This window comes from Ptychodera flava, chromosome 14 (genome assembly GCF_041260155.1).
Source record: "Ptychodera flava strain L36383 chromosome 14, AS_Pfla_20210202, whole genome shotgun sequence".
In the NCBI taxonomy this organism is placed as follows: Eukaryota; Metazoa; Hemichordata; class Enteropneusta; family Ptychoderidae; genus Ptychodera; species Ptychodera flava.
Window position 1 is genome coordinate 40,187,887 of NC_091941.1, and position 14,072 is coordinate 40,201,958.

Genomic DNA, 14,072 nt, shown 5'->3' on the forward strand with positions numbered 1-14,072 from the left:
GTGACACATGATGTAGCAATCGGTACTGTGAAGTACGTAGAGGTATTTGAATATCAAATATAAAGGAAATGTTAGCAACTTCACAAATTAGATTTACCACTGTTAGTGACACGATATATTGTGTGGATCATTGCAGTTATGCACTTTGTGTGAAATACACAGCGACATGCTGCCTTGGTCACTTTGTAAAGTTCAATATTTTCATTCATCTTGACGTGTGTTTTCGAGACGTCAGTACTTTGTCTTCCCTGTACTGAGCGTGTGTAAAAAATCTGTATATTTGGTACTTCGTAGGATTTAACCCTTTTCCTGTCAAGTCCATATTTCACCATCAGGTCAAGATGGTTGAAATTAATGAAACACAACATATTCCATATGATGTATTTTAACATAATACTGTACATCTGAAGGCTGTTGAAAACATAATACTGTAAAGTTGAATTTTTTTTAGACAAAAGATGCTATAACATACCAAGCAAAGTGGGTGAAAGTACGTCATGTTTTGGCTCAATACTGCTTTTTACTGACTTGGCTGATGGGGAAGTTATTACTGTCTGGCAGGAAAAGGGTTAACCTAGGACCAGTTGATTTTCTTCTGAGAAAGAGTGATATTTAAAGTTGCTTGCAAGCTTGGCCAGTAGAGATTTTGCACTGATTATAACTGTCCTGTGGGAGATGTTTGTTTTTATATCTAAAAACAGCATGGCCCAGAAAGGAACTCTGGTTTTGGCCACATCAATGCTTGCAAATTTTGAATCTTTGTCGTTGGATCAGAAAGGAGATATCGTCATGAATTGAATCATGTTTGTTGAACCTTGTTGTGATTTTAATACTCATTTGCAAATATGCTGAGGCATTGGTTCAAGGTTAGGTGAAGGACAGATAAGTAGACTATAAAGGTGAAATGTGATATCACAAATGATCTACATGTATATCTTTCTTGCAGTCAAGAATAACAAATATGTTTGTATAATTATGACTGTGTGAGATTTGCCTGTCCAAACACATGTACTGATAGAGGCAATATTTTCAGCCTTTCCGAACATGCCAAGGCTACAAAGGTTAATACACTGGTCTGTACATTATTGTGTAATGTAATATCTCATGAGTAAAATAAAGATGCTATTACGTGCAATGCTTTGCTAATGAAGGCAATGTTCATCAAATACCCATGCCTATATCACTCCATTATGGTGATATTTACTTAAAATAGCAGCAGTAATATTTAGTGGTAGCCATTGAGATTAGCTCTGCGTACAGGTCTGTGTGTTCCCGGTGTTATACAGCCTCCACCACAGCCCTGCAACGGTCTATGGAGATGACTGGCAACAATGCGGTCCACATCCGGACCGCAACGAAAAGACTGGTCTTTTTGGCCGAAATTCTGCTCTATCGGGGCAAAATCCTTTCCCTGCCTACCTTTACCTCCTAACCGACCCAAGAAAAGATGCGATTAACTTCTCCTACCACTTCCAAAACCGCTCGTTTTCTGAAACATAACGTACTCGACAAGTTGTTTACCCATGGAGATTGCCATTTTGAATCTCGCCAGTTATCTCTATGGACCGTTGCAGGGCTGTGGTGGAGGCCGTATAACGCCGGGAATACACAGACCTGTACGCAGGGCTACCATTGAGATATGCATGTGAAATGTCACCACTTTTGGTGCTTTCCTGAACAATACTTGTTGTTCAAAAGGAAAGCAAAGTCAGCTGGCACTCACTGCCTATCATGCAATGTAACAGAACAGATATGATAAATTACATCATATGTGATACCTGTTATCACATGCTCAATGTGAATACACTAAACTGTTACAAGTCTCCACTTGTACAATGATTGAAATCAGGAGAATTTTGAGGACACGGACAGTTGTGGATGGATATAAACTACAGCATTTTAATACCATGTTGGACAATAAATAGTTCTTCCATGTGACTGTATCACTGATGAACACTGCTAATATCATCCTACATACAGATTACCAATACTTCAATTGTTGGATAAAACTAGTGGCATACCGATACTATCAAACAATGTTGTCAATGACTGAACCTTTGATTGTTGACAGTATTTTGTACAAAGAGATGAAAAATGAAATCACACACACACACACACACACACACACACACACACACACTTAGAGTATTTCTGTGAATTTATGTGTCATTAATGATTTTTTCAGAAAATGGGAATACATGGGGTTATCAAACACTAAGGGCCTAAAGTTGGCAGAAAATCAGATTGCAACCAATGGACAGGTAAATGGTAAAAGTATATTTTATGAAATGTAACTCTTGATTTCATTCATGATAACAAGCACTGAGCAAAAGATATTTTTGTGAATTGAAAAAAAGGAAGCAAAAGTGAATAATCACTATATTAAATTTATTTACTGATGTAATAAACACAATTTGGAGCATTGTCCTGCGGGCACAGAGTGTCTGAGGAATGGTAATGTCCTGAGGGGACAGAGTGTCTGAGGAAAGGCAATGTCCGGAGGAGACAGAGTGTCCAAGGAAAGGCAATGTCCGGAGGGGACAGAGTGTCTGAGGAAAGGCAATGTGCTGAGGGGACAGAGTGTCTGAGGAAAGGCAATGTCCGGAGGAGACAGAGTGTCAGAGGAAAGGCAATGTCCGGAGGAGACAGAGTGTCAGAGGAAAGGCAATGTCTGGAGGAGACAGAGTGTCAGAGGAAAGGCAATGTCCGGAGGAGACAGAGTGTCTGAGGAAAGGCAATGTCGGATGTCCTGGGGGGACAGAGTGTCTGAAGACAGGTATGTCTAACTGTTTGACAATAGGAGTAATGTCAGCAAGGGTTGAGCATGTCACAGGCACACTGAAGATTTGTTATCAGTCCTGTTTGTTCCTTTTTGCAGAGAATAAAGGAGCACATAATTGAGCTGAAAACCAACAGGCAAATACAGCAAGCCTGAGACCAAAACCTAACTCCATAAGCCAAACATGAGATGAAAATTTGATTTCCAAATACTCTTTACAGCAAGGGTGTTGTCTGACACCTGATTTTATAGCAAAAGTCAGAAGCAGCAACTGAATCCACTGGAGAGACTGTGCACAGACTGGTGTGGAGTGCTAACACATAGTTGTGTCCATTATGTGATCATGGGAATAATGCACGTGAGGGTTAAGTGTATTCATGCCAATGCTTAGGCACAGGACCAATTAGTGATCAGTTTTGGTTTAAGTTTATAAGTTTATTCAAAATCCTATAAATGAAAATACCGTCAAGGACAGTGTGCTCACATTCAGTTTGAATTGGTCCATTCGAGAAATATTTAAACCAGGAAAAACAAGAATGACAAAAGCAAATAAGGTCTCCAACTTAGGTACTGGAGGTCATCTTTAGGAACATGCATATCAACTTCTATAGCAATGGGACAAGCAGATCCTAAATACATAAGCAAATGTCCACAACAAAAAATAGACAGAGAAGGCTTGATAAAAAGAAAAGGTGGAAGTGGGTAAAAAAATGTACAAGGGATCTGGTAAAAAGTAATGCTACCTCATCAATCTTCTGGACCCTACCCCCTCCTGAATATCAAATGTTCCATCCCTTGGTATTACATAACGCCAGATTACAGGAAATGTATTTACAACCTTGGGAAGTTTTTAATTAATGCTATGAGTGTTATCATTCTAATGTAAACAGCACTTAAGTTAGTTACAGATGGTGAAATGCCTTCCAATGTGGGCGGTGATTACAACATCTGGAATTATCCTGGATCCAAATTTCTCATCAGTTCTTGTATGTCTTACATAGAAAAGTTGCAAAAATTGGTCTGCAAGGAAAAAATTCACCTCAGCTTTGTTTTCTGGATCAAGTTTCCTACAATTGATACCAAATATGACAAAATTATGTTCACAGCCTTCGAAACTGTCTCACAACATATCCTGGGTTGGTGTAGGTCATTTAAGGTCACAAACTGAGAAAATTACCTAAAATATACAAATTTGGGCGTTTCCCAACACTTTGAGCAGAAAATTTATCTAATAACATCCCTCGGGGCTTTATACCAAATTACAAAGCTATCAAACAAGTAATTTTGAGAACAAGTTTTCTTGACCAAAAATGACAATATTGTCTTAAAAATACAAATTTGTATATTTCAGGACAATTTCCACATATCTGACTATTGTCATGTCTGTACGTCTGTGTACAAAATATAAAAGCTGTCTGTCCAGGGGTTTTAAAAAGAAAATACTGTTTAAGATTTTTTGACCAAAAATGACAAAATTGCTCCAAAATAGTAATTTTCTTAATTTTGTCATAATTTCAACAAATTAGAAGAGTAACACCCTCGCAAAGATCTAACCAAAATTTGAGAGTGATTGGGCTGGCGGTTTCAGAGAAAAAGAATTTTTACTGAAAATGAGAAAAATCACCAAAAAATTCAGCAAAAATACAAAATTAAGGATATCTTCACAATATTCATAAAACTGTATAAGGTTCACCTAAGGTACTTGCACACAAATTTTCAAATCAATCAAAACAGCGGTTCTCGAGATATTAATTCTTGGCCATTTTCACATTTTGTAAGCTCATTTGCATAATTTTGGCAATGCAGACTTCATTTGAACAAAATCCCATCTATAGCCCAGGATGCATCCACACATCAAATACCATTGAGCTGAAACATGCAGCGGTTTGCGTGTTTTTGATGTTGACCGACATACTGTACGTACATACACACATACATACAGATGCCATCGACTTCAGCTTATATGATAAACTTACATTGGTGTAACCAAATGTGAGCTAAAAATGCTGTTTTACAAGGAGTCAACGAGCAAAGACCAATAAAATTATTGTTCCTAGATGCAGTGAATGAAGTATCTCTAGGAGGCCTGGTGGTACTCACCTTGCAAGCTTACTCAAACCAATCACCCTCTTATTTGGAAGATAACCGATAGAAACCTGCAATACAGATGATATGCAAACACTGTAAAACTTCTGTGAAGCATAAATTAAGGACACAGTAGCTGTCATATGGCTCATCAAATGATAATGTTTACTTCAAAAGCAAATATATCAACGTCAGGCTAATCAAGTTTTCTGATCAGATGTTTATTTCAAAATACAATCTATCTGTACCAAACACCATTATCAAAAATACCGTCAAGGACACTATGTGCTCACATTCGGTTTGAATTGGTCCATTCAAGAAATGTTTAAACCAGAAAAACAAGAATGACAAATGCAAATAAGGTCTGCAACTTAGGTACTGGAGGTCATCTTTAGGAACATGCATATCAACTTCTATAGCAATGGGACAAGCAGATCCTACATACATAAGCAAATGTCAACAAAAAAATCAGCCAGAAAAGGTTTGACAAAAGGAAAAGGTGGGAGATTGGGGAAAAAATAAAGAGAGGGGGAAAAAATGTACAAAGTATCTGCTAAACAAGTAATGCTACCTCATCAATCTTCTAGACCCCACCCCCTCCTGAATATCCCTTTACATGAAGAGCTACAATGGCCAGGCAGCAGGAAAGGTATTTACAACCTTGGGGGATTTTCTAATTAATGCTATGAGTGCTATCATTCAAATGTAATCAGCACTTGAGTCAGTTAAAGATAGTGAAATGCCTTCCACTGTGGGGGGGGGGTGATTATGACATCTGGAATTATCCTGGATCCAAATTTCTCGTCAGTTCTTGTGTGTCTTACATGGAAAATACGATGGTTTCAATCAGGTTCGAACTCACAACGTACGTACCCAATCACCTAGTGGAGAAGCCACAGACAAAACTGCTCGGCAAAATCCCCAATCTCAACAAGTCATCGTTGATGACACAGTCCCCACTTGTCTGCTTGGTTATAATCTTTGGTGTCTTGGTTGCTGTGGAATTACCTTGATGCAAATTGCATGAGGCCTATGATTTGCAAACTAATATTATTCGTGCAATGTTATGTGCAAATGTCAACAAAATGTGAACAAATCTCACTGAGAGAAGACTTTTCTTTTTATTGCCCCATAAATACAAATACGCAAATTTCAACACAATTTGAACAAAATCAGTTCACAGATGTTTGATTTATGGTTCAAAGACATAAAGAAATTGCAAAAAAAATGATCGCCTTGCGGCCATATTTGAACTTTTCGCAAAATAACTTAACATGCATATGTAGGTCATAGTGCTTTGCCTTTGTGCCAAGTTTGAACGTAATCAGTTCATGGATGTTTGTGTTATGGTTCAATGACATGAAAAAATCGCAAAAAATGTGGCTGCCTCGCGGCCATATTCGATTGTATCACTAAATAAATTGACATGCACATGTAGATCATAGTGCTTTCTTTTTGTCTCAAGTTTGAACAAAATCAATTCACAGATGTTTGAGTTAATATTCAAAGACATGAAAAATCGCAAAAATATGGCCACCTTGCGGCCATATTGAATCGTATCGCAAAATAAATCGATGTGCATCTGTAGGTCATAGTGCTATGCCTTTGTGCCAAGTTTGAACAAAATTGGTTCAGCAGTGTCTGAGAAACTGTTGATGACTGATGGACGGACGCACAGACGGACGGACTGGACCCAATCTTTAAGTCCCCGCCGGACTTCGTCCGCGGGGACTAAAAAGATTGGTTCAATAACCAAGCCATCTTGTTACAATTCTGACTGTGCCCCCGCCACACGCTGTAGAGTTCGTAAGGCACTCAGCTCGTACACACACTATCATACATCACACACAAACTTTATCGAAGCAAAGTAATGAATACATCGCTTAAACTGGGCAGAAAAAAATTGGTTCACAATGAAAAAATTAACCTCAGCTTTGTTTTCTGGATCAAATTTTACTACAAATTGATACCAAATATTACAAAATTACGTTCACAGCCTTCGAAACTGTCTCACAACATATCCTGGGTTTATGTCATTTAAGGTCACAAACTGAGAAAATTACCTAAAATATACAAATTGGGGGGTTTCCCAACACTTTGAGCAGAAAATTTATCTAATAAATCCCTCAGGACTTTTATACCAAATTACAAAGCTATCAGACAAGCAATTTTGAGAACAAATTTTCTTGACCAAAAATGACAACATTGTTTTAAAAATACAAATTTGTGTATTTCAGGACAACTTCACATGTCTAACTATTGTTATCTCTGGACATCTGTGGTATACCAAATATAAAAGCTGTCTGTCCAGCGGTTTTAAAAGAAAATATCTTTAAGATTTTTTGACCAGAAAGGACAAAAATACCGCAATTATACGGTGTCGCTCACATTTGATCAGAATTGGTACATACCAGTATGGGTACCAAAGATCAACAATAAGTGTTGTTTCTATCTGTTCAGTACAGGAAAATTCTACGTCGATGTTATGATAATGATTTCTGCACAGTACAACCAGAAAAACAACAAGAAATATTTAAACCAGAAAAACAAGAATGACAAAAGTAAATAAGGTCTGAAACTTTAGGTACTGGAGGTCAACTTTAGCAACATGCATAGCACAGAATGTTTCAACACAGCTAGTCCATCTTAGTTTGAGAAGGTCTGTTAATATGTAACAGTTCATAAACAATGACAGGAAATGACTCAAGGTCAGTGGAGTAGCCTGTTTCAGTCATTGGCATGCCACAACTCCTGCACATTTGCAGGATTTCCCTTTTTCTTACCTCATTTGCATATTTTTGACACTGACATGTTCATTTGAACAACGTCACATCTCAACCCCTGCATCTACCTGTACACCAAATACTGAGATGGTAGCTTTGGCGGTATGGGAGCCTTTGCGTATGACGGACATACATCAGCACATACATACATACATACATGCAGACGCCACCGACTCACCATATAAGCTCCTTTTGGCATTCATATACATACCAAATATGAGCTAAAAATTGCCCAAAAACAGTAATTTTTCCAATTTTGTTGGAATTTCAACAACTTAGAATGGTAACACCCTTCCAAATATCCAATACAAATTTGAGAGCATTTGGGTAGGCGGTTTCAGAGAAGAATAATTTTTACTTAAAATGGGGAAAATAACCAAAAAAATTCAGCAAAAATACAAATTCAAGATATCTTCACAATATTCATAAAATACATAAGGTTTCCCTACGATACTTGCACAAAAATTTTCAAAGCAATCAAAACAGTGATTTTTGACTTATTAATTTTTGACTATTTTCACATTTTTAAAGCTCATTTGCATAATTTTGGCAATGCAAACTTCATAAAATCCCATCTATAGCCAAAACATCAAATACTTTAAGCTAAAAAGTGCAGGGATTTGCAAGCTTTTGATGTTGACGGACATACTATAGGTACATACATACATACATACATACATACAGAGGCAACCAATTTCAGCTTTAATATACAATAACCTCACATTGGCCCAAATGTGAGCTAAAAAGGAAAGCGTCAAAAACAATTGGCTTCCATTTTGATCATAATCAATTAAAGTAGCTATTACCTGTGCATTTGTATAAAATATGGTACATTCAGTATTTTTACAAGTAGTTTTCAATAAAATGTGAAGTTCTAATTTCTATTTTCTAAAAGGAATGCAAATAATGAAAATATTTCCCAAAATATATGCAATTGAAGACATTGCTTTGTAAATAAAACACAAAATAAATTCTACTGAGGGTAATTATAAATTAAATATCAGAACAATCTGACCACTTGTTCCTTAGGTCATGATTTCTTACCATTTTCATATTTTTCGAGCTCATTTGCATATGTTTAGGACAAGCAATTTTATTTGAACAATTTCAATCTAAAAATGATGATACATACTCCAAGAAAATATTGAATTGATACATGCATTCTCAAATTTTTGAGGTGGACAGACACATACATGCATATACACATCTATACATGTGTACAGAAAATTGCTAACTTTTACATATTGGTGTGCACAAAAATGCAGAAAAGCAACTAGTGTTTGTACATTAATTTTGTGTTACTTCTTGACATTCCTTTCAATTAAGGGCAATGATAGGTCATTAAATTCAGTCAGTCACTTATCAAATACAAGTGGCAGGGCAGTGTCATGTGATCAAGCCAAGACTAGTTCACCTGGAAAATTATCAATTTCATTTACTAGCCAAGCAGGTGTCAATGCTGATGTCTTTGTCAAATGGACATAGGTACTTATAGACTGTGAGTTCAAATTCAATTGACAATATACTGAAATCTATGCTGATATCTGTGTATGGTAGACACTAAAACTGAACATAGTAAAATTGAAGATACCAGAAGGTCTATTGTTACATTTTACATACATTTTATTATACGATACATTTGCAACGATGTTTCTTTCTATAATTTTTGCCTGATCAAACCAGGCCTACTTAGATTATACCACTTGTGTACTTGGTAATTAATGCACTTTAGAAGCCACAAATAAAATCAAGACAGACACATTGGAAGGGCCAAGGTGTTGCGTATGGGTAAACAGAAGATAAAGAACTGCATCCTCTGTACTCCTATGTTGGCAGTAAGCAAATTTGCAGTGGATCTTGATACCTGTAATGTTTGAAAAACCAAATATTTGGGGATTCTTTCCAGACCTGTCATTGGAATTGAGATGAGTCCAACAGACCAGCAGTCATTATGTTTCTTTGGCTTTGATACTTTTTGATACAACTTGTTTTCCAGTAGCGACAAACAGAATGAGTGTCAAGTGACAATTGGAAGAGTTTGACAAAATTGGTGCCAATTGGATACAACATTTTTAAAAAGTTACCCTGTGATGTTGTCAGGACCGGCGGCTTAACATACTTTAACATTTCTAAACTGTCTTCACACATCTAAACTTATTATGATATTTGCATTTTTGTCCCCACCTTGGTCATTGCAGCATAACAGTTAATCAGCTAATTTCTGTTCATTATCATCCCTATGAAATAGCACATAGAATTAATTAGGTTCATCCCCAAAACATCTTTCCTTTCTAACTCTCAGCTTATCTGTTAAGCTAATTCCTCAATCAATAATGATGCAAATTTAAATAGTTTACTGTGTATAGTATTAAATTGCAACTGACCAGCTAACAAGATTTGGATGTTGTCATTTTAATTTAGCATATCACTTTTGGCTCCACCTGCAAAAACACAAATTTTACCATACACAGGTTGAGAGATTACAATGTATGTACAATATGCAGCACAACTCTACAGTGTATGACAAAATTGATTGAAAAATTGTTTACTGTAAACAGTTAATGCACTTGAAAAGTGACAGGTTGAAATTTCTGTACATGTACTTAAATTGGATTCTGCATCCATGTTCACAAAAAGATTATATATTACTTTACCTTTCCAACAAACGGAACAAGGTGATGTTCACACATCGAGAACATTTCTATATCCTTGACAACAACCAGTTCATCATGATCTTCATCAAACACAGCATCATTGAGAATTTCTGCAAAAAAAATATGTGATGAGATTAGATGATTTTCATCAGTTATAATTCTTTCATTGCCTGCAACAATAGCTGAACTACTGGTAGAAACTGTGTAAATATGAAACTGAGGGATGAATCTGTAACTAGAAAGTGAAACATTTTATGGCACTGGCATGTCTCATGTAGAACAGAGCAGATATTCACGTACAGATCACTGATAATAATAATAAATGAAAAATTTATATAGCGCCATATATCCAAAAAGACTGCCCATAGGTGCTTTAAAAAACAACAAAGTCTTTACGTGTATGATTTGTAAGCCTTAGTGTACAAATGAGTTTCAAGCATAACACTAGATAAAACATGATATTTATTTCGTGAATGTGACTTGCTAGAGAATGCATTATGGCCACAGTAAACAGATATTATATTACCATGCCCTGTCCATTGCATTTTAATTGGTTGAGCTGAACCACATGACTATCTACAAATACACAGTAATGGTTTGTTTACATGCCCATGAATATGAATAATATCGTAAACAGAGTAACTTTACAGCTAAAATGAAAATTGTGATTTGTACAAAGATCATAATCAATCACAAAATAAAATGGAGCACTTTTAGGCCAAGTTTAGACACTTTTTTCGAAAAAATCTCCGGATTTGCAAAATGTTTGCGGCACACACTCTACTCACTGACAAGTTCTGGGGGCCCGTTGTCGTTCGCACGGAAGTGTTTTGTAAATTTTGACAGTTTTGGGGTTTGTTGATAATATAATGGAAATAACAGACTCTGCGCTGACAATTAACATTTATTTATGGGCGCGGGCGAGAGGAAAGCTAAAATTAACAGGTTCGGCAAGCCCCGCCCGTTAATTTTTGGCTTTCCTCTCACCTGCACCCACAAATAACCGTTAATGATAGCCGAGCCTAATTTTGGCTTTCCTCTCGCCCGCGCACATAAATAAATGTTAATGGTCAGCACAGAGTCTGTTATTTCTATAATAAAGGGCAACTAGTGAAATGTTAATTACACTTACTTTACATTCTTATTGAGTTTTTTACTGTGTGAAATAATAATGAACTGTAAACAGAATGTGTACTATTTGATGTTAAATTACTCAAATCGTTCATTGTATCTTTGTGAACTAGTTTTCATCAGTTACAATAATAAGCTGTTGTATGTATGCTGTATGGTTTGTACCTGACAGCAAAACTGTGACCTCTGACATTTATCACATCTATGCAAATCTATGCCAACTGAGTAAATGCATCTATAAGAAGCTACATACTGAATTTGAAAGCTATATGACAGGTGAGAAGGCAATGTTATAACCAAATATGAGAACACTTGACCAAAAAATCTGCATGTGCAAAAGTCATCATCAGTTCAATAAAACTGAATGAGGTCATCCCAAGGAACTTACAAATCCAAATTTGATTTCTATTACATGAAAACTAAAACAAATTTGAAGAAAAATGAGCAAAGCTTAAACAAACATTATCAAAAGACTTTAATATGTAAATTTTATGCTAATATTGTAAGAACATGATAAGAGTATCCCTAAATATCTGCACATTGAATTTCAAAGAATACAGACAGTGGTGTTTTGACCAAAATCAGAAAATTAGCCCCAAAGTTTGCTTACGTACATTTCATTACCATTTGAACCAAACTGAATGCTAGGTGATCACTGAGTACTTACAAGCCAAATTGATTGATATTGGACAAACTCTTTCACAAAGGTGATTTTTTTTTAATTTGGGCAAAAAACAAGAACAACTCCACAAAATTTGAGTGTGTAAATTTTTGGCTAACATTCATACAACTGAATGAGGAAGCTCAATATCAAATTTAAAAGCTGTAAGACGAGTGCTAACTGAGAAAAGGATGTTTAATTAAAACATTGAGATAGACACATTGAGTGTAAGCAATTATGGAGTCTTCCTGAACTACATTTGCAACTTGAGTAAAGGGCAGAAAACAAACCAAATCACTCCTCTCCACCTACAATATGGATGCAATTTTGCCAATATAAAAATTTGTTGGGTGTTTAGGAACAAAGATATTTTGGGTAGATACTGTAAGTTGAGTAAGACTGTATTGAATCTTGTAATGTACATGTATTTCCACTAAAGTTTTTGTCATTTTTTATACAACCTCCAGAAAAAATTTCAAGGGTTGCACAGTATGATCTACCTTCATGCAGGTAGTGAACACATGGCAAGACAGTGTGACATTGCAGGCATGACACCTGTTGACTTGGTATTCTCAAAGTAAATGAACAAAATGCTTGCTACTCTCTGTTCACATGTGATCACAGTCTCTTGTGGGTGGAAGGTCACTGTGGTATGATGATCTGGCATGATCAAATTAAAGCAGAGAGAGTTTTGGATGGATACCCATTGTTTGTTACCGTACTAGTCAGTATATTAACCCTTTTGAGCGCCAAAGTCAATTTTTGTCTCTTTTAGGAAATATACTTCAGTTAATTTTTTTCAGATTTGTCAAAATTTTGATGCCAAACCGTAGCCAATGAAATGTTAGGTCCATTTGGTCCAAAACTATAAAAAATTACAGAAAAATTTAAAAATATTGGTAAAAACGTTGCACTAAAATTTCGTTGGGAACAATTACAGCACTCAAAGGGTTAAACTGGACCATAGATAGCTCTGCCAGTGTGACTTTTTTATCTATTTTACTTTTCTTGTTGTATTTGGTGAGATGAGGAAGAATATCACTGGTGGTATGTCAGTAGCAGCAACATATAATTTATGAATAAAGTAAGTTTACATAAATATTTCCATATTTATACAAAGACAGATTACAAGTACAGCCTTTCATTTCAGTTTTTCCTATAATTTGTAAATGTATGAGTATAGGTGTATGATAAATCGGTAATTCACTAATATCTCTTGTTTCTGCATCATATCAGCATAAGTGTCACTTGTGCTGCATCAAACATTAAACTTTATCTTGTGTCTGATGCAGCACAAATTGCACTAATGCTGGTATGACACAGGAACAGGCCATATTGGGTATTATATCATTTCAGTATATTGATGGCCCACATATAGCTGATCTGATTGGTCAAGTTGTGAAAATTACTGCTATATTCGTGATATAGTAGCACACTTGGCAAAGGCAAAAATCCTTTATTAACATTCCATGCCAGCATTTCAATATGTACTTAATTTGATCACTCAAGTTGCTGTCCTTCGACATCTGTTTATTACTATGGTGTGTCCAATTTTAGAATATAATAGTTATTTTCAATTCAATCTCGGACAGTCAGGCAAACCGTATTGAGTCAATTCAGAAACGTTTTCTTAGATATTTACATCATAAACAGGGATGTCACAGTGACTCTTCATCTTGGTGTAATTGTGACTATAACTTGCTCTGTAATCTTTTTAAAATTCAACCTTTGTTCTTACGTAGGAAACTATTTGATTGTATGTTTGTGCATAAATGCCTTTTATCTTCTTATGACTCTACAGATTGTACAGGTTTTTATGGTCTATGCGTACCTAGATACTCTGCTAGACATAGACCTCTATTACACATCCCTTATTGTAGAGTTGATGTTACAAAAAATGGCCTGATTGGACGTACGTCACGACTTTTTAATGATTTGATTGATAAGGTTTGCGATGTCGATGTTTTTGAAGAATCTCA

The 14,072-nt window shown here is 35.9% G+C and overlaps 1 protein-coding gene across 1 annotated transcript in view; it reads right to left on the bottom strand.

Moving 5' to 3' along the window:
* LOC139150487 (GTP cyclohydrolase 1-like) overlaps positions 1–14,072 on the bottom strand; it is a 38,866-nt gene that overhangs the window by 13,294 nt on the left and 11,500 nt on the right. Inside the window, exons 2-3 of the mRNA XM_070722878.1 lie at positions 10,302–10,411; positions 4,880–4,935 (exon numbers count right to left, since the gene is read on the bottom strand). Of these exons, the coding sequence (XP_070578979.1) occupies positions 4,880–4,935; positions 10,302–10,411 (166 nt within the window). The remainder of the gene's footprint in view (positions 1–4,879; positions 4,936–10,301; positions 10,412–14,072) is intronic.